The sequence below is a fragment of the Mus caroli genome, chromosome 2 (assembly GCF_900094665.2).
Source record: "Mus caroli chromosome 2, CAROLI_EIJ_v1.1, whole genome shotgun sequence".
NCBI lineage: Eukaryota > Metazoa > Chordata > Mammalia > Rodentia > Muridae > Mus > Mus caroli.
The window spans coordinates 71,329,550-71,350,971 of NC_034571.1; the positions used below are offsets into that span (position 1 = coordinate 71,329,550).

A 21,422-nucleotide genomic window follows, 5' to 3' on the forward strand; every position below is an offset into this window, starting at 1 on the left:
CAGGGGTGAGTGCTGAGGGAGGAGGGCAGGGGTGAGTGCTGAGGGAGGAGGGCAGGGGTGAGTGCTGAGGGAGGAGGGCAGGGATGAGTGCTGAGGGTAGAGAGCAGGGATGAGTGCTGAGGGTAGAGAGCAAGGGTGAGTGCTGCCAGTTCTGACTTTTATGTGTTTCCAAATATTCTTTAATGCCATTTATTTTCTTTTTCTTCCACCTAAGAGGTGCTGAGAAAAGTGTGTGTTCAGAGCCTGTTCTCACTCCTACTCTATGATTAATTTTTAATTTATTGAATTGCTTCCCACCGTGTGGTCTAAATTCAGTAATTTCATTGGGGTCTTGTTTTGAGTTATTTTTCTACCTTATTTTCCTGTTAGAGTGTGATCAAATTTTTATGTTTAGAAACATTTTGGCTATCATTCATTTCAGTCATTGCTCAGGATCATTGTTATCTGTAGATTCAGTTAGATGCTTTGTGTGTTAGCGTCTGCTCACCCTTTAGCTCCTGGACCTTTTGTTGGTTTGTTTGTTTGTTTGTTTGTCTGTCTGTCTGCAAGAGGATTTCTTCAATTTTGTTTTTCTTTTTTCCTTCATCCCTCCCTCCCTCCCTCCCTCCCTCCCTTCCTTCCTTTTTTTCCTTCCTTTTGGCATCTCCCTAGCCTTTTGTTCTTCCTGTGTATTTCCTTTTCTTGGTAACCAGTTCTAATATCTTTTCTTTTCCTTTTATTGAAAATACTTTTTCCCTCACATAATAAATTAACTGGTTCCAGTTTCTCCTCGCCTCTCCCTAACTCCCCTCCCATCCAGGTCCGCCCCTCTTCTGTTTCTCATTAGAAAACAAACAGACTTCTAAGGGATAATAATAAAATATAACAAGATAAATGTATTTTCTGAAGAACCATGCTGTACTGCATTAGCATCCCTCTAATTGCCAAATTCCAATTCTGATGTCATAGCTTCAGGTTCTTAAACTAGGTCAATCCCATTGTCCCCAAACCTGCCCTAGCTCTACCAAAGGCACCGCTTTCCTTAAGTTTTGTGAAAACACTTGTGTTCTCCAGCTCCCTCCTTTTACTTTAAATAAACTTTCTATTTTCTTATGTATATGGATTAATTTTTCACAGATGTTTGAGACATACACAAAAGAGAGATGAGGGGAGGGGGGACTTTGATTTTATTTTCTTTGTATGCATCCTGACCTTTGCCGATAGATTATTTGTGTCAACTATATTTGGTTCACACTCAAATTCGCTTTTTTCCAATTCATCCTGGTGGAATTGTGTTTGGTTTGAACCTGTGCTGGTTCTGAATTGACTCCACTTCAACAACTAAAGATAACCCTTGTTAGGATATTTTTATTCTATTTTAACCAAACAGAATCATAGGAATACTCAGTAATATGATGTTTTAAATCAATAATATATCATCTAAGCATTTCACATTTTCCTTTATTTTTATAATGACTTACATTATTCAGGTCATATTTCCTTCATCTCTCCCAGGGAGCTGATTTCATACACCACTCACCTGAGTGGGGCCATTTGACTTCCATTTGAGCAAGGCATTTGAGTGGTAGTGACTGTCATCTATCTACAACACTGCCAAGGCTGTGTGCTCCTCTTTCATGGGGTCTGCTGCTCCTTCAGGGCACAGTGCAGGGAGTCTAGGTCCCTGCATACCCAGCCTGGAGGATGTATTCACACAGCAGCACTTAGCTCAGGCTAAATCCTTTCCTTTCAAATGCTTTTTTGGCCACATATAATTTATGATTCCTATGAACAACAAGCTCTGCAGGCGTTCCCTGATGTGATTCTTGGGTCATAAATTGTATAAATCTGAATTGTATGTCCCTCCGTGTAAATAAATGCAAATGTCACAGTACTTTACAATGCTTGTGTTCCTAGGTATATGAGGGAAAATGAGAGAAAAACGAGGGTTTCTGCTCTCATATTACTGTTATTTTCAGTTATAGTGGTTTTTGGTTTTTTTTTTTTTTTTGCTGAGTATAGTAATTGTGTTGGCGATGCCTTTGGAGTGCATGATCTCGGGCTTATAACATTGTTTTGGCAGTTTCTACAAATGTGCTTCACTGGAAATAAAATAAATCTTTCTTAGGTGGCTCGGGGTAAATTCTACACTCTAGGAATAAAGAATAGGTAGTTTCAAACTCTGAACAGAACTTAAAAATTCCTTTTGTAATGCATTAAAAGTAGAGGAGGTACTCCAACCTTTGATTGATGCCTGGTTGGGATAAGATTTAAAAACCACTTGAGTTTCATATGGGACACTTGACATGCTTTTGTTGGGGGCGCAGTTTCTGCCCAATTGGAACATTCCGTCCTGAAGAGAGGTTCCTTAAGATCCATGAAGTAAATAAAGCTTCCAAGTCTCAGGAAGTTCCTACAACTTCCAAGATTCACTAGGCCAAGGTTATGTCAGCAGTAACGTCGGTGGGGGGAGGAGACTCCCCCCAGCCAAGATGCCTGCACGCCGTATTGGGTGCTGGAGGATCTAGCTTTCCCGGACATCACCCATGATAGGATGGGCATTCCAGTGGTGCAGTTGCTTTGGGTTGATCATTTATTTGCCTGTATGTAGCCCCTTATCCATCCTCCTGTCAATCACCCAGTAAACTCAGTTTACTGAGTTTAGTTAACAAAGTTAAACTAGGTTTAGCTTTGAGCTATCATAAGTTCCTTATCTGAGGTGAGTTGTTCAGGTATACCAGGAAAAGTCACACAACACCTTTTGTATAAAAACACAAGAGATTCCAAACTTATAGGTAACAACAACAACAACCTCACAATTGAACCTTGGGATGCATTTAATGTTTGATCCGTTGGTTTCCCTTTTCTTGAATATTTGCATTCACAGTACGGTCAGACTGAGCATGGCCCTTTCATCTCGAAAAAGTTACCCTGAAAATGTCATGGTAAGATAAGATATTAGCATTAGTATTAATGAAGCCAGATAGATAGATAGATAGATAGATAGATAGCAGATAGATAGATAGATAGATAGATAGATAGATAGGTAGATAGATAGATAGATAGATAGATAGATAGATAGATAGATAGATAGATAGATAGATAGAGGTAGGGATAGGTAGGTAGATAGATACATAGGAAGAGAAGAAGAAAGGGAAGAGGAGGGACCAGGAGAGGTGGGGGAGGGAATGAGGGAGGGTGTGTGTCAGAGACTGACAGAGGGCCTGAAACTTGGATTGAATTTACTTCTGAGTGGATAATGGTTTAATAAGTTGGGCCTTTCAGCCTCGTCCCCTGGGGCCACTTGAACACATCACAAAGCCGCCATGCTTTTGGCTCCAGTGTCAGCATCTACTTGTAAAACATCTTGGACTGGAAAACAAAGTACTTTGAGTCGAGGATCTAAATAGCTTCTCACTTTCCTGCTTCCAGGCACCAGGGATTGACTTCAGGGCCTTTATTCACACTTATTAGATTGCCTTCCTTGAACAGATTAGCCGATCATCCGTCAGGTGCTGGCTTATTTAACTGCCTTTTGCCAGTCAAAGATGAAACCTGACCGCTATTTAACAAAAGCACATTTGGCTCATTGAATTTATGATTTACAAAGGCAAATTTTGCTTTGAAACCTATTCATACAATTTGGATGCTAAGCAGTTTGATTTTTTTTAAAAAGATTTTTGAAGTTTATTTTTATGTATGTGGGTGTTTTACCTGCGTGCATGTCTGTGATGTGCATGCCTGGTGCCCTTGCAGGTTAGAAGAGGAAGCTGGATCCCCTGAAAATGGAGTTATAGGAAGTAAGCCATCATGCTGGTGCAGGGAATTATACGTGGCTTCCCGGGGAGAACAGCTACTGCTCTTAACTACTGAGCTCTAGCTCAGCTCAGCAGTTTTTATTTTTACTACAATGTCAGGAAATTTAAAATTCCAAGAAAGCATTACAAGTTTCAGTCATCAGAATATCCAGGTTTACAAATTCATAAAAAAAATCTCTTAATTGTTGGGATTGTTCTTTTTAAGCTAGTAATTAATTGATTGATTTTTTTGGTGTTCAGATTGAACCCAGAGCCTTGCTCATCCTTGACAAGGGCTCTGCCACTGAGCTACCTGCCCCACCCAAGGGATTGCTGTTCGATTATTGTCTGCAAATAGGTCATCATTAGAATCCTAATGATCACATTCAAGTTCACATGATTTGTTGGCATAATGTTAGAAATTCAATATGACTATAGGCGTCCGCCAAATTCTGTACACATACAGAAATTTCAGAATCCACATCTGAATCATTCTGTGGCTCTGTACCGCCATCAATCATAACTTGTGTCTGCAACCTAGAGGTCTCTGAGCCCCAGACCCGCATTTCTAACTATTCCTTATTCCCTCCATTAACGCAAATGAGTTTCTCCCTAAATAGAGTGATTGCTATTTCTTTTCAAATTACATGAGACTTTCTGTTTGTTCTGTTTTAAGGTGGTTTGGACTCGTCAGCAGTGGCCTGAGTTTTCCTAGTCCAGTCTGATCCGAGGGAGATGGACTAAAGCCACAGATTGTCTGCTTCTCTGTCTGTGAATTGGAAGGCGGATTGGGATGGTCTTCCGTGCACATCCCTAGACTAACTGCAGCAATGAGTTCAGACGAGAAGGGCATATCCCCTGCTCATAAGACATCCACTCCGACCCATAGAAGTGCCTCGTCTTCAACATCTTCTCAGAGGGAAAGCAGACAGGTAGGAGAAGATTTCACTGCTTTTCAACATTTTCTGCCAAGAGAGCCCTGTTTGGATGGTGTGGATTGCTGAGTCTGAAAGTTTGTCCTGAAGTGCTTTGTGCCACAAGCCATGCCCTTATTTTGTGTCACTATGCCTGATAGTGAGAAGCTGCTACACTGGCTTCTCTGTTTTGTTTTGTTTTGTTTTGTTTTGTTTTGTTTTGTTTTGTTTTGTGAGAAGCTGCTACACTGGCTTCTCTGTTTTGTTTTGTTTGGGAGGTGGGCTTTTGGAGTTCAGACCACAGCATGGGGCAGGGTTTCTCCGGGAAGCCTGGTGACCTTCTCACTGTGGACTGTGCTGCTCGGGTCTTTCTTCTTCATGGACATGCAAAAAAACAAAAAAAAAAAAACAAAAAAAACAAAAAAAACCCAAGGACCATCAGGAGACTTTCTGTAAGACTAACAGCTCTAGACAAGCCCTAACCCCTGTGAGGTTGTGTGGAACTTAGTCACTGTCAGACTCAGTAGTTAGGAAGCAGATAAAGCTGGAGTATCTGGGAACTGCGAGCCACAAGGACTGAACAGTTTTCAAAGGCAGCAGTGGGAGTGAGGTGTCAGAATTTATTTATGGTAGAATACACCTACTGTCTCATTTGATCCAGTCTGTAAAATTACTGTTGCTGGAAATTACTGCATTCATGTTTTGCGGACCACTCTGCTGTCAGGGTTGTGTGGGGATCTGTGGTATAAATGCTGGCCATTGACAGAACAGCGGTATTTCAGCTAGCACAGATAGGATTAACGGTTTCCCATTACAATATGTCTTTCGGTAGTAATTTGTGGAAATGTACAAGTGCATTGTCAACATTTTATGGGAATTTTCCTTTGTGAGTTTCACTTAGTGAAGAGGTCTGGCAGTATCTGTCACTTCTCTGCTCCTCTCCCATTTTAGATATTCAAAATGTATTGCCTAATTTAAAGAAATGTATGTATCAGTTAATTTTTTTTCCTTTCATTTTTTGATAGACTATCTCACGGGCTTAGCTGGTCTGGAACTTACTATGCAGCCCAATCTAGTCTCGAACTGTTAGCTTCCGAGTTTTGCAATTGTAGGTGTTAGCCATGGTGCCAGGCTGTGAATGAGCTATTAGTGGATCATTGTATATGCGTTTTAAATGGACAGCTCAGATATGGATTCACAGCAGTGGGAATGCATTTCTCTGGGTGCTTTTGAGAGAACCCCCAACCTCAAGCACACCCCTGACACAGCAAGAAATTCCAGGGCAGCCTGTACAACCTGGTGATGTCTTATGTGTATATTTTTCACAGACCCTAATGTAGGTATTTCTAGTGCAGGATCTTGGGAATGATGGTACCTTTGTTACAGTATTCAAAAAGGATACCCATATACTATCTTAGAATTACTTCAGTCATTAACTAAATCTGTGATTGCCTGCTGCTGTACTGTTTAGTGCAGTGCATTTGAAGATTCTCATAGACTTGGAGTACTGTGAATGAGAACACTTGGTGTTAAATAACTACTGCATGCTTAGATGCCCTCTAAGTTGGTGAGTCCACCCTTCTGCCTCTTTGTTCTCTCCTGTTTAGGGTTCTCCATTTTTTCTCTTGCTCTGAGAATTTTAACTGAAAATTTTTAAGTCACCTGGCCTTCATGGTTGCTAAGAGGCAGGAAGGGATTGACCGAGCTCACCCTGGAAACCTTTGGTAAATAAAAGAAAGACTGTTGACTGCTATAGAAACAGCTGTCAGGCCCTGTAGATCTGCCTGCCGCACCTGCGCTCCAGGCCCTGTATGCAAATGACCAGGGACACAGGGGACCCTGGCCTGGAACCTAAAGGTAGAATGGATGTCGTTTGGTAGACTTGTATATGGCAAGTCCAGCGATGAAAAGGTGTGTGGGTTGATATGAATTTTATACAATAGACACTATACAAATGGCTGCTTTTGTTTGTTTGTTTGGGGACAGGGTACCACTATGTACCACATGCCTTTAATCCCAGCATTCTGGAAACTGAGACAGGCAGATCTCTATGAGCCTGATCTACATACTGAGCTCCATGCTAGTATTAGTACTTCCAGGTGCCTACTAATCATTAAGGCGACAGTTTACTTTTGTCCCAGTGATCTCAGCAGGTGGAAACACTCCCAAAGACATTCTTCTCTCCTTGCCTACTGACTGCTATTTTTAAAAGACAGACTGTTTCCCCCTTATCTCAGTCACTACCTAAAACTCAGGATAAATGTAGAGAACTTGGAAGTTTGGCATATGCAGTTATATGGTGTAGTATATGCAGGCATATGGTGTAGTACTTTTTTATATGCATCTATATAGTTAGTGCAAGGACCCAGAGAAAGTGTGACAGATTAGTCTTCTTTGGATCTTCTCTTATTTGACAAGCACTTATGCAAATACTGCTGTGTTGCACAGGTCACCTCTGTCTTTCTCCTAGTCATGGAAGTGAACGATATAGCGCGCAGCAGAGAATATAGTAGTACTGTAAGGCACCTTATTTAATGTTGTTCACAGGTTTTAGGTGCAGACTGCCGATGGGCTGGTTAAACATTTCTGCTTAGATGTCCCACTCTCTGACTATGGTGTAAACCAGTATGTGTAAACCAGTTTGTTATCAGCGACGTGGCACCTATTACATGCCTTTCTCCTCGCTGCACCCACAGTCTGTAGAATTAACTCTGTAGATTGTATTCTTTTTCTAGAATATCATTTCCTTCCCTTCCCACTGCCCACTCCCGCCTGGACCCTGGTCACATTTGCCAGCCGCTGCAGAGGTCTCTTGCCTCACCAGCACCTTCAGGACCCCATCATTTCAAACTCCCTGAATGTGGCAGGATCACGAAACTCTTCAACGGCTTCTTGTTCCCCATACAGATAAAGCCAGATTTCCTTATAGGTTGGATGTCCAGAGAAGGCCATAGTCTGGTGCAGCCCCATTTCATAGCACATACATCGCCTGCTGTAATTCGGAAATCTGCCCCATCTGTATCTTTCAGTATCTCTGCCTCATCTTCCCTCAGCGGAGTTCTACCCCCACCCACTCCCACCCTCTCATACTTCCTTGGGATCAAAGACTGGCTCATGTGACAGTCTCACTTCCATTCAGATTCCATTCAGAATCACTTCCCCTTCTCCTTCACTGACCTTGTCACAGAGATTTTTGATAACGTTTGGCATTTTTATATTGTTTCCTTTGCCGATCTACCTGTTGGTTTACATTGTGTTGTAAACTTTTCTGAGCGGTGTTTTCGCAGACCTATGATTATATTAGTCTTGTCATTTTTATTACAATTTTTCTATGCCAGATTTATTTGCCTTCCTCTTTCTTCTTCGTGGATAAATAAAACAGAGAACATCTGTGCTTAGTAGCACTTGGCTTTCTTTCCTGTCTCTAAGCAATGTAGCACAACAGATGAAAGACAGGAGGTGTTGGGGGCATAAAGAGACAGAGTGTTTGGGCTTTGGCGAAGTGTTTCTAGCTCCAGTGATCGGATCTAGGGTTCACTTAGTCCTTAGGAAGTCTTCAGTTCCTTCTCCACCTCATGTTCTCCTCCACTCTGTTGCTAGATGGTAGGACACCGAACGCAATTGCTTGTGTGTGATCTGCCATATCTCACAAGTGTCACTAAGTAAACATGCCATGAGACTTTCAAAAAGATTAACAATGGAGTTTATTAGACATCTAAAGCTTTCTCGTAATCTAGCGTTCTGCAAATAAAACTTGTCCCTTGAGGTGTATGGAAATAAAGACTTTCTTATTAAGTAAATCGAGAGAAATGCTAAACAAAATTTCCTTGCTGCTGTTTATCAATGAATTAAGATTGCTGTTAAGTTCTGAGATAAAACCTCTAGTTAGTCAAACACGTAGAGAATTTAGTAGATTCCAAAACTTCTTTTTCTAACATTTGACTATTAAAAAGCATTCGGATTCTTCTTGTATTTATAAACTGAAAGGCAGAGAGCCACTGTGCCCAGGTCCTAAATGGCAACGCTGATCATCTCAGTAGTGGCTTCTAGTTTAGATGGGGGCATTTTCCACCTGATCAGCCAGAGTGTGTGTCAGTTATTTCATTCAGTATTAATTTTTGTTTGTTTGTCTGTTTGTTTTGTGACAGAGTTTCCTCTGGGTACCCTGGCTGTCCTGGAACTCGTACTGTAGACCAGGCTGGCCTCGAACTCAGAAATCCGCCTGCCTCTGCCTCACAAGTGCTGCACCACTGCCCGGCTTGAGTTATTTTTTAACCATTCCCTCTCTGAGCAGTCTTTCTGCCCTTCTCTACGGGATTGTATCATTCACTGTCCATGGAGCTAGCTTTACTTTTCTCCAAACGTGAATCACCATTTGGCGTGTTAGATGTTTGTTCTCTGCTTATCTAGTTATACTTATGCCCTTTTATTCTAGTCTCTGCTCCTGGAGTACAAGTCTCATGAACACAGGATTGCATCCGTTCAGCAGTATCTCCCTGGTACAGTCTTGTGCATTGGCTATGTTGAGGGTACATTTAAATGAAGAGTCGAGGGAGGAGTTGGGATGGGAGGAGAGTGTAACTCAAACTCCAGAGGCTTGTGTAGCTGTAGGGAACTAATTAGGGGGTTGATATGATGGCAGGGAGAGTAGGCTAGCCCAAGCATGGACAAGGGGAGCAGAGAAAACCAGGCTCTTCTGTGGGCCCCCTGAGGATGGGTGTGGGCAGAGCAAGTGGTGGAGGTTTGTAAAGGAAGTGTTCCAGACAGAAGTAGAGTTAGAAACATCTTGCACAGATGTTCCAAATGTCAGGAGGCATGAGAGGTAGCTATTTACAACCAGACACACAGTTCCCCACCCTCATGCTCATTTACATAATAATTGCACTAAGTTTATGATTGCATTTGTTTGTTTTCTTTTTTCTTGTTTTTTTGCAACTACTTATGCTATGCACTTTAGAGAATTTTTAAAAAATAATTATGACATGCCTGAGACTACCTAATAAGGACAGCTTATATAGTTCTTGGAGCAGGCTCAAGAAGGTACCCAATTTAGTGCAAACAGTTATATTTATTTGTACTATGATCAGGACATACCAGAAAATCAGATGTCATGGCTTTAAGAGCACAGGGTCAGAGTTTCAGTTCCGCTAATGTTGTCACCTGGGAGTGAACGGCCACGGTGCCCAGTCTTCTCAATCTTCAAGGGAATCAGTCATTTTTGTTTAGTGAAAAATCAAAAAATATGCCTAAGATTCTGTAAAATAATACAAATTTAGCTGAAGCTCAGAGGCCATAAATAAGGGGAAATGTAAATCAGTCATAAGAAGTGGTTAATCTCCTTTCCAGTTTTATTTATATTATATTTGTTTATATATACTTATTTATATTTATATAAATTTTGAATATTTATATTCAATATCATGATCAATCCTTAACAGTTATAGATTTCTGTTATATGAGGGTATTACTTGAGTGTGTGTGTGTGTGTGTGTTTGTGTGTATATGTGACATACCCTCATGATGTATGCATATAGATGTTTCTATGAATAGTTTTTCATGTGAGTATGTAGGTGGACCTGCAGGTGCAGGTATGTGTACATGCTGTGGATGGAGGTCATTTTCTGACACAGGTCTCTCACTGAACCTGAAGCTTGCTGATTGGCTAGACTGCCTGACCAGTGAGCTTCAGGGATGCGCTTGGGATAACAGACACACGCTGCTACAGAGAGAACTTTTTCTACTGTAGATCTGGATGGGAACTGAGAGTCTCATGCTCATACAACAAGCACTGGACCAGCGGAGCTATCCCTCAAGCCCTTGTATTAGTTACCTTTCTTGTTGCTAAAACAAATCCCTGACAAGGGGCCAGGGAAGAGAAGGGTTTATCTTGACTTAGAGTTGTCGGGGAAGAGTTTGTTGTGTTGGAGAGATGTGGCTTAGGAGCGTCAAGTCACTAGTTACATTGTATCCACAGGAAGCAGAGAGCGGTGAAAGGCACTCCTCAGCTTCTTTCTTAGTTTGTCAAAAACTCCATGAATTGCCCACATAAGGAGTGGCCTTTCTTCTTCAGTTAATCCTCTGGACCCCCCACTCCCCCAAGCCTGTAGATGATTCTAAGTCCAATCAAATTGACAGTGAAGACCAGCTGTCACATCTGAGCATCCAGAATTTTCCTATGCATTATCAAGAGCAGTACATTTCAAAACCAATAGGGGCCCTTTCAGTTGGTGCTGAGTGGTGATGTTTAAGGCCATGCCCAGCAGGGAGCTAGCAGGATTACATGCTGCTCCAACCAGGTTCCCAGGAAGACTCTGGTCCAATAGCTGAATCAGTATCTGCTGCCTGTGTGAAAGGCTCCTAGAACCTAAGTCTATCTACTAGGTTTTCATAACATAGGCTTTCTTCTTGGACAGACAGAATGACAGAAAAATCTTCCTGTTTGTATATATGAGTGTATTGGGATGTGTCTCTTCTGACTATGTCCCTGGAGCATCTTCAGTGAGGTAGCCAAGTTTTCTACTTGGAAACATAGGATACTGTGTTTTATAAATATGAATCTTGTTCCTATCTTTAAGTTGTGCAGAATGTAATGTTATCTCAAGTTTAAAAACGTTTTAATCAAAGAATTAACATTTGTGTTTGTGTGGGTCGGCTCCTGGTATGAAGGCGTGCATGCCTGTGTGGGTGTGCATCTGTGTGGAGGCCTGAGATCAGCCTCAGGCATTCTCCTTGGGAGCCAAGGATCTTGATTTTCAAGACAGCCTCTCTCACTGGAAACTGGGGCTTGCTGATTAGGCTAGGCTGGCTGGCCAGTGGGCTCCAGGCACCCTCCTGTCTCTGCCTCCCCAGCACTGAGATTACAAGTGCACACTGTGCTGTTCAGCTTTTTATGTGGGTATTGGGATCAATCACAGGCCACCATGCCGTAGATGTTCTGTTTTGGGGGAAAATTGTAAGTATTCCCTCTTTGATACCCACCCTCCAGGTTAAACCATTTCAAGTCTTACCCTCGGGGAGCAGTATAACAGAAATTCTTGTACCTCTGTAGCATCCAGTGGTCATGCAGCTGTGCAGGCTGACCCTGACGCCCACTGTCTGGTGTAGAAAGATCTCAAGCCTGTTTTGAAAATTTGCACTGCCCTCACTTGAGTGATATGAAGGACTAAATCTTTAGAGCTGGGTGTTAATAAAACTCTTGATTTCTTCCTATTTAAATTTAGCCTTTTGGGGATCTCAGGTGCCTTAGTTAGGGTTTTACGGCTGTGTACAGACAATCGTGACCAAGGCAAATCTTCTAAGGGCATCATTTAATTGGGGCTGGCTTACAGGTCCAGAGATTCAGTCCATTATCATCAAGGCGGGAGCATGACAGCATCCAGGCAGGCATGGTGCAGGCTGAGCTGAGAGTTTACTACACCTTCATCTGAAGGCTGCTTGCAGAATACTGACTTCCAAGCAGGTAGGATGAGAGTCTTAAAGCCCACACTCTCAGTGACACACCTACTCCAACAGGACCGCACCTTCTAATAGTGCCACTCCCTGAGCCGAGCATACACAAACCATCGCGCCAGGTATTGTGTGGAGTTCACTCTTCAGGATTTAGGACCAGTATCAATTAGAAAGTGACATTTGTGTCTATGGCCACACTATCCTGAATATGCCAGTCTATTCTGATCTTGGATATTAAGATGGCTCGGGCCTGGTTAGTATTGGTTGAGAAAAAAAGATTTATTTCTGTGTGACAAGTTTGGATTCAAGTGCCTCTAGTAAGTTGGGTATTCTGGGGAGTCTGGATATTCTGGAGTCAGGCAGAGTGTTTGAGTAGATAGCATCCCAGCAGCAGCAGCTGATGCTTCATGGAAGCTCAGTGTGGGAAGGCTGGCCCTGAGGACCTTTTCCAGAGAACTAAAACACGTCACAGGTGGTAGAGTCTCTTGCACAAAGTGAGTGAGGAAGGCAGGTTTGCTCTCTGGAGGCCCTACCCTGGGCACTTCACTGTTTGATTGGTCTATTTATTGCAAAGCCAGTCAGGCTGGCTATCCAAATATTAGAGGAGAGCTCTGCAAAGCAGCCTTTGTCAATCACTTCTGGGTTAGTGTTTTCCTCGTGTTTTCCCCTGAGCATCAGTGGTGATGTTCACGCCTTCTTTGGCCTAGTAAACTATAAACCTAACGGTACCCAAAACAATAGCTCTAGGTGTTATGGGCATTGCTGCTCTAGAAAGGGGAAGCTGCTTGCTGAGTTGTCTGTATACTGCATGTATTGGCTTTGGAATGCAAGCTTTTGATCATTTGTTTGTTTACTTCAAACTGCAATCAGTCTTTTTTTTTCTCCATCAGAAGTCATGAGCAGCGCCCCCTCCCCGCTTTCTCGTCCCCAGCACTTGGAGATCCCCACCCCTGTCACTTGCTGTTTACAGCACTCCTTCAGTACATATGACATGTGCTAAAACAGAGACCATTGGGAAGAAATTTGACACCTGGCACGCAGCCGCTCATTACCCACAAATGATTCAGAAATCATCATTACTGGGACTGTGGCGGCTGCTGTTCCTGGCCTGCCTGCAGGGCCCTGCTGGGCCTTTAGGCCCGCCTTTCCCTGTTTCATCTACCCTGAGCTTGCTGGTTTCGAATAGCATTTTTTTTTCTTACAGCAGCAAATCCACCTGTGAGAGTCAAGGTTAATATGGCTTGTTAGATTCTTAGGCAGAGTTACCCAATAGATGCTGTTAGCGAATCCCAGAGGGCCCCTCCATAGAGGTTAGAAAGGCCTAGCAGCCTGTTGTTCCCTGGAGCCTGACATTCGCTGGGGCTGGGAGTCAGCATATACTCTGAGGTATATTAGAACTATCAAGCATCGTGTGGAAGGACCTTAAGTCTATAAGACGGCTTTATTTTGTTTAAAGAACCAATGTAAAGCTCCCACCGCCTTCGCCCGCGTCCTGTCGAGCTCTAGGGTACAGATACTGTGCACGTACGACCGTCTGTGCACGATATCTAGTTTATACTGTAAGCGCCAGACTGACTTACCTCGCATCCTAACTACACGCTGAATTTGTAGCATTCGTCACAGCTAGCACTGGTGAGGGTTTGTGGTCTGTGCTTTTCACGCTTTGCTAAGCTTGTGCATTGATTCTGTGGTTTTGGACCTAGCAATGTTTATAGAAAACCTTTAATAAGATCATATGGTAGGACCATTAATTTAGCTTCTAAGCAATATATTCTAAAGAAACAACAAAAGTTACCTAGGTGGGTTAATGATCTAAATACACTGTGATCACATATGAAATTACCAAAGATTATACTATGTTTTAGTTTAATATACATGTGAATATTTCTGCACACAATATTTTTAACCAACGAAAAATAAGAAACTATCTAGTATTCAGAAATATGGGAGCAGTTAAACAGCATTTCATAGCCATCCAGTGAGATCTAGCATAGCTATTTAAAAAAATGTTTTGAAGAATATCTAATCCTGGGGGAAAGTTAATTGAAAAAAGCAGGTTATTAAACTGAAATACAGTACAATTCCAATTTTAGTTTTAGTAATTGCATGTGCATTGAAAAATAAAATATGCCAAAGTAGTTGAAAGAATTCATTGCTTACCATAGATGCTTTTCAGTTCTGTCTTTCTTTTTCTTTATTTACTTATTTCCAGTAAGTATATAAGGGCTTTCTCTCTCTCTCTCTCTCTCTCTCTCTCTCTCTCTCTCTCTCTCTCTCGTGTGTGTGTGTGTGTGTGTGTGTGTGTGTGGCTTTAAAACAGTATTGGGAATATCATAACTGTCAGCTTTTATATGATTATGTTATAAGCCTTAGCACCATAAATTTAAACCTAAAGTTAAATGAAGATGGAAGGATAGGAGGAAGGATTGCAGGCCCTGAAGGGGATGGGAACTCCACAGGAAGACCATCAGAGTCAACTAACCTGGACCCTTGGGCTCTCTGAGTCTGAAACCCCAACCAAAGAACATACACAGACTATACCTAGGCCTCCCTGCACATATGAGCAGATGTGCAGCCTGGCCTTCATGTGGGTCCCAAACATCTGGAACAGGGGTTATCCCAAAAGCTATTGCCTGTTTCTGGAATATGATCTTATAGCTGAGCTGCCTTGTCTGACCTCAGTAGGAAAGGCCATATCTAGCCTCACAGAGACTTGAAGTGCCAGGGTTGGGTGGGGTGAGGGTGGGGTGGGGGAGTGGGGGGAGAATACCCACGGGGGCCGCACCTGCTCAGAAGAGAAAAGGAGAGGGGGATGAGAGAAGGATTCTGGGAGGTGGTCTGGGAGGATTCTAGGAGGGGGGCAGTGAATGAGATATAAAGTGAATAAGTAAAAAATAAAATAAAATAAAAACAACAAAGTCAGAATACCTTTAATCATTAAAGAAAAAGAAAAAAAGAAAAAAAGAAGGAAACACACACTCTATGGGAAATGGGTAATTTTCTAAACACACTGAGGCACGAGTTGGGCCAGCTCTCTCCTCTTTATAATGAGTATTTCATCTCCTGGTCATTATGCCTGAGCATTAACTAAGACATAGCCTGTATTATAAATGTTTTATTTGTTCTTCAGCAAATATTTATGATACACAGACATACCATAGATATATGCAATCTGACTTCATAAGGATGCCTGAGATAGTACAGTTGTGCCTGTAGTATACATATATAAATCTTAAAGGATAGTTTTCTCCTTATATAGCTAGCCAAATCCTGTGAGTGCTTATCACACTGGAAACCCTTTTGAAATCTTGGTAATTGTGACAGTTTACAATTATAGATTCACTCTGGTTGCCCTTTTCCAGACAAGCAGGACTGTTAGTCTAGGTTTCTTTTGATACCATCTCTTGTAGCCTAGGCTGGCCTCCACGTTGCTATGTAGCCATGTTGCTATGTAACTCGTGTTGCTAAGCATCTAGAGTACAGAGTTGAGCCCTGAATTGAGCAGCATGTTCTGGTTCTCTGTTCTTAAGCCTTTGTCCCTTTGTCGTCACCCGCGTCTCAGCCATTAGTGTACAATACTGTGTACAATTCGCTGGTGTTTTCAAGCAGCATTTCTTTTTTGGGAAGCTTTATTTATTTCTATGTGTGTGAGTGTTTTGCCTGCCTGCAAGTATGGGTGCCGTGTGTGTGCCTGGTACCTGTACTGGCCAGAAAAGAGGGCATAGGATCCCTAGGAACTGGGATTGCAGATGCTTGTGAACCACTCTGTGGGTCCTGGGTCCTCAGCAAGAACAGCAAGTGCTCTTAACTGCTGAGCTACCTCTCCAGGCCCACAAGCTGCATGGGTATGGTCCCACCGCAAAAGCCAGCCTCGTCCTCAAAACTAGAAACTGGAGATTACAAGACCTCAAGATTAATTTCAGGGGGGAGCCCTGCCTGTGTTGTCTGCGGGCCGAGGTTATGTCTTTGAAATTTCTAAAACTTATGTCACCCAGTTTTAGCGTTACCATCAGTAGAAGATAATATCTAAAAGCCCGAGCCCCTGAATCAAATCTCAGTTAACATTCCAACCCCAGTGCTTGCTGACCACAGCGCTCTGGCTCCCTGTCCTCACTATCCAATTAGCCATGAAATAAGTTTGTCAAAGGCTAGAGGACATGTAAACAATCCATGTAAAGACTGGGGCAGGCACACCTGGGAATTCGCTTCTGGTTGGTGGCTGCACTACTTAATTAGGTTACTAATATCACTGATGTACTGCGCTGTGTGAAAATACACCACACTTAGAGGAGAGTCAGGTCTAGTAGCCAGACGGGTAGTAAAAACTCTTTTGAGATTTCTAACTTATTTGGATATTTCCCTTTGAAATTACTTTGTATAAACTGTAAATATAAACTTACCTTAGAGGGACTGAGGAGACAACCAACGCGCAGCAAAGGGACCTGAATCCTGGCCCCAGCATGTGTGTAGAAGGCGGAGGTGAGGTGGATTCCTGGGGCTGGTTGACCACCAGCCTAGCCTTCTTGGTGGTATAAGTTGCAGTGAGAGACTTGGTCTCAAAAAACAGGATTAACATTCTGAGGAATTATGCTGAGGATGAACTCTGGCTTCCACAGGTCCACACTCTACATGCAAAAGCACCAACACACATACACACACACACACACCCCACAGTGGTGATAGTTTTGGTCAACTTGACATAAACTGGATAATCTGCAAAGAAAAGAAAAAGAAACCTCAATTGAGGGATTGGTGCTATCAGATTGGCCTGTGGACATGCCTGTGGGGCATTTGATTGATTGCTAATTGATGTAAGAAGGATCGGCCCACTTTGGGGCATGCCACCCCGTGGGCAGCTGGTCCTGGGGTACATTAGAAAGCAAACTAAGTAATTCATGGGGGGCAAGCCAGCATAAGCAGTTCCATGGTCTCTACCTCAGATTCTGCCCCCAGGTTCCTGCTTCAGTTCCATGCCTGGATTCCCCTCAAGGATAGACAGACATGGAAGTGTAGGCCAAACCGATCCTTTCCTCCCTAAGCTGCTTTTAGGCAGTGAGTTCGCAGCAAAGGAGAAGCAAATAAGAACAGAGAGCCAGATAAGCAACTCAGTGGTGTTAGCATTCAGAAAGCCATGGTCTGCCGGTCTTTATTAGTGCCCTGAGCTTGGATGCAAAGTGAGTCTGTGCAGGAATTTGTGGCCACCGCCTAAAATATTCCAGATAAATATAAAAATTGCTTTTGTATCTTTGAAATAAAATTGACCAGAAGCCCTGTCCAGCCGCCCTTTGGCCTTGTGCTTTTCCCTCGGTGAGTTGTCCTGAGCTGTTCGGCTGTTATACAGAGTCTCATTGTCTGTGTATTGACAAACAGAGGAAACCAAAGGACAGTCATGTGGGCAGATTTCCTCTTGTTGCCCAGGAGGCAATGAGACCTGTGAACTAGCCTAAAGAGCAGACTTACCAGGCTGAAGAGCTACAGGGAAAGCTATGTTCAAGAATCTTGGTCTGAGCTTCTCATGGATCAGGTCCCTTCGAGCAGGGAGAACAGGGGATGGGTAAGTACTCCCTCCTCTGTGTATTCCAAGTGCCTGAGGAGGCTGGGGATGATGCTTAGGGGTTAAGTCCTTTCCTCGTGTTCCCAAGGCCTGGGTAGCATCAAGTACATTTGCATAAAGAGAGAGAGAGAGAGCTATTGCACACACACACGCACACACACATATACACATGCACACGCACACATACACACACACGCACACGCACACATACACACACGCACACACGCACACACATACACACACGCACACATACACACAGATCCACACATGCACACACACATACACACATGCACACACATACACACACACATGCACACACACATGCACACACACATGCGCACACACACGCGCACACACACACATACACACAAGCACACACGCACACACACATACACACACACACACGCACACGCACACGCACACGCACACATGCACACAGGACCTAGAAATTAAGTTGTAATTTTAGGATTTGAGTGGAAGCTTTATTTTTTTTTAAAAGAATAATGAATGTGCTTATGTAACCGTCTGTTTGTGTTGCTTATATAACGTGCTTAACACCTTCACTGTAGTGTATGTTTCTCTGACATCATGAAAGGCACTGAGAGCGGTGAGCTGGTGAAGAAAGAGGAGACAATTATAGCAGAAATAGTGATCTTAAGGGAAATTATAGGAAAAGATCTAACTTTGCAACTGCAGATTTAAGGACAAATTTGATGTTTCCCCGGCTGACCCAAACCTTCAATCCAGTCAACAAGAGATGGGAATTTAGAAGTTTAATTCAAAAGTTAAATTCATTAAATGTTGTCAGATGTTCTGTTGTAGTAGAGGTCTAACTTTTTTTTACAATTCCAGCCCCATGACAGTGCTCTAAAAAATAATCAGAAAACACTGAAGAAATTATTTTTAAGATCCCCCCCCCATTTTGTGGTGCTGAGAATCAAATCAAGGCCTTCATGCATGCTAAACACACATCCTTCCACTCACCTACCACAGACCTGTGTGGGGTGATGCTAAGCAGAGATGAGCCAGCCCTCCCTCCAGGAAGCAGTGTAGCAGGAGCCTGAGACGAGGCATATAACCCTCAGCGTTCATAGCTGCTCACACCAAGGGCACATAGCATTCAAGACTCTTCCTTATGATAATGAGCACGTATAAGTGCGAACCTGAAGGGTGTGCTTCTTGTTTTAGAAGGAAATGTGAATTTGAGGCCAATTCTGGGTATTGAGTTGGGTTAATTTTATTCCCGGATAAACAGTGGTGTTTAGGCTCTGATAACTTGCCAATTACAGAGTGGATGTCTGTATGACAAGTATTGGTTTCTTAACATACTGGAGGTTAAAGAAAATAGCCCATTTTAGAATTTAGTTACCAATTATAATACTTGGTGTCAGCTGGTTGTTTTATCAATTGTGCTTTCATTTTTTAGTAATAAAAAGACATATTACTAGGTTAGTAAATGTTTTTTTATGGTCGCTTGTGCCTCAAAAAAATCAACAAAATGTGAGGCTTAGATTCTTTCTTCATTTTAATATTTACTGTATTGTACATATAGTGAATATTCAAAACAAATAAGGTTCTCTTTTTTTTCATGATATTCCCAAAGTCAAGTAGAGAAGAAACAGATACAAGTTCTCATGCCAAGCACACAGGAGGCTGTTTTCCAGCTGCTGATACTGAGTCGCATGGTGTTTCGCCCTTCTGGCCCACAAAACGGAGTCAACATTTTAACAGTCCGCTGCTATCTATAGACGCTGAACTCATGTGTGTTACACTTTGTGCCAAAATGATCTCTGTGTGTGTGCTGATGTGGAAATTGGAGAAACTGGTTTCCCTTGCCTGCCCAAATGGCTTGAGTTAATTCTTCATGCCCTGCCTCCTTGCTTGTATGCTACATAGTTGCCAAAATCAACTTTCTCTGTAGTCTTTGTGCTTCTGACCACCTTAGGGGACCACGAAAGGGTAGTTGGTGATGTAGATACACTGTTGTCCAGTCATCAGACCTATTCAGTGTTTTTTTGTGTCCTACAGGGTTTTTTCCAGATATACTCCTATGATTCCTTCCATAAGGTCGAAACCAGCACTCTGGAAGAGGTTCAGCAGAGAGCCTGCAAGAAGAAAAACCTGTGCGGGTGTTATTTTCCTCCATGTTGCTGCTGGGCTTGGCCTCCAAGGCGCTGGCAGCTCACGCTTCTGCTGGGCTCCTTATGATCTTTTCCCTGTGTTCACCGATGTGAGAAATGGGGCTCTAACCCTAGGTGGGTTTCTGATCATTTGCAGAGCATCCACGTTTTGGAGAGAACTGCTTCATCCAGCACGGAGCCCTCTGTCAGTCGGCAGTTGCTAGAGCCGGAGCCCATCCCCCTCTCCAAGGTCAGTGACAGAGAGAGGTTTCTCCCACAGCTAGCCCAGTGCCTGCTCTGGGGCCAAATGAACTGTGAATAACTTTGACACTTGACTCTCCTAAGGTAGCTGTGATGCCAACTGTGGGGCTTCTCTGCTGCTTTTTCTTCTTCCTTCCCAGAGAGTTTTTTTTTCCCTGTCTTGTATGAGGGGAGAAGAAAAGGAAGCATATTTTCCTTGGCTTTCCAGGGTTATATGTGAAGGTCTAAAAGTATTTTAGGGAAAAAATTAAGGGAAAGCATTATTATCTCCTCTTAGAGAGATGAGCAGATAATCCTATGACAAATCAATGTAGGGAAATTAAAACACACACACACACATGGGGTCCAGCAATTGTATTATTGCTGTGTCCTGAATACTAGGCACTATACAGAGTACTTGCATACATCATCACATTTAATACACTTTTCATAAGATAGTCCCTGACATATATGCATTTATTACATTTAGTGAATCTGGAGACTCAGAGATAGCAGTTTGGCCTAAGACAAAAGAGCTATTACGTGGCAGGAAGAAGTACAAGGTATATGTGCCCCGTTCTGTAACCTGGGCTGTCCATCTCTGCCTCACCACTAAGGCCCAGAGGTACCCACACCAAGTGGCCATCACACATTGTGACTTCTGGTTTCCATCTACTGTCTAGCTTCCAGCAGTGACTCTGGGAAGAGCGGTGTAGACTAAGACACTTTCTGCATCATGGAAGCCAGAGTCCCTTCCTCTTCAGCCTCTTCTCCCCGAGACATGGGAAGCATCCAAATTTACTTGTGTCTAAAATACAAAAGTTCTTCAAGAAGATGGGCCCCTACTCATCCCTACCCCCTGATATATTTAGTGGGGTCGGTGAGCTGGTCCCCAGATGGGAAAACTGAGAAGAGAGACATGCAGAGTTCAGATTCACATAAAAACATCTATATTTCCTAAAGAAACTTATAGTTTTAAATGTGTGATCCTGACCCTTGTGTTCCTATATAAAGCATAAACCTAAGAAAAGAACAAGCACCTATACTTCCCTATTACTATGGACATGTATACTTGTATGTTTTATGCCTTAAAGATGTTATAAGCTACAGAATTTATTCTGTCAGGCAGGAGTAGAGGAAAATAATTATTAAACTATAAAATAATTTAGAGGGTAGCTGGAGAGATGGCCTAACAGTTAAGAGTGCTGGCTACTCTTACAGAAGACAACTGCCTGTTACTCCAGCTCCAGGTGATTTTGTAAACATCTGTGGACACCTACACATAAATGGCATGCACACATGCAATTAAAAATAAAAACAAGATCTTACTCTCTTACCCTCTTCCCTCTCTGTCCTTTCTCTGCCCATT

The 21,422-nt window shown here is 42.7% G+C and overlaps 1 protein-coding gene across 12 annotated transcripts in view; it reads left to right on the forward strand.

The window, feature by feature from the left end:
* Osbpl6 (oxysterol binding protein like 6) overlaps positions 1-21,422 on the forward strand; it is a 185,522-nt gene that overhangs the window by 107,673 nt on the left and 56,427 nt on the right. For 11 of the 12 annotated variants that reach the window (XM_029470666.1, XM_029470664.1, XM_029470669.1 and 8 more), the window contains 2 exons: positions 4,453-4,708; positions 19,971-20,063. In XM_029470666.1, coding sequence (XP_029326526.1) covers positions 4,607-4,708; positions 19,971-20,063 — 195 coding nt within the window. In that variant the 5' untranslated portion in view covers positions 4,453-4,606. Of the gene's footprint in view, positions 1-4,452; positions 4,709-19,970; positions 20,064-20,743; positions 21,390-21,422 lie in introns of those variants that run through there. The other variant, XM_021184241.1, reaches the window with a different exon arrangement.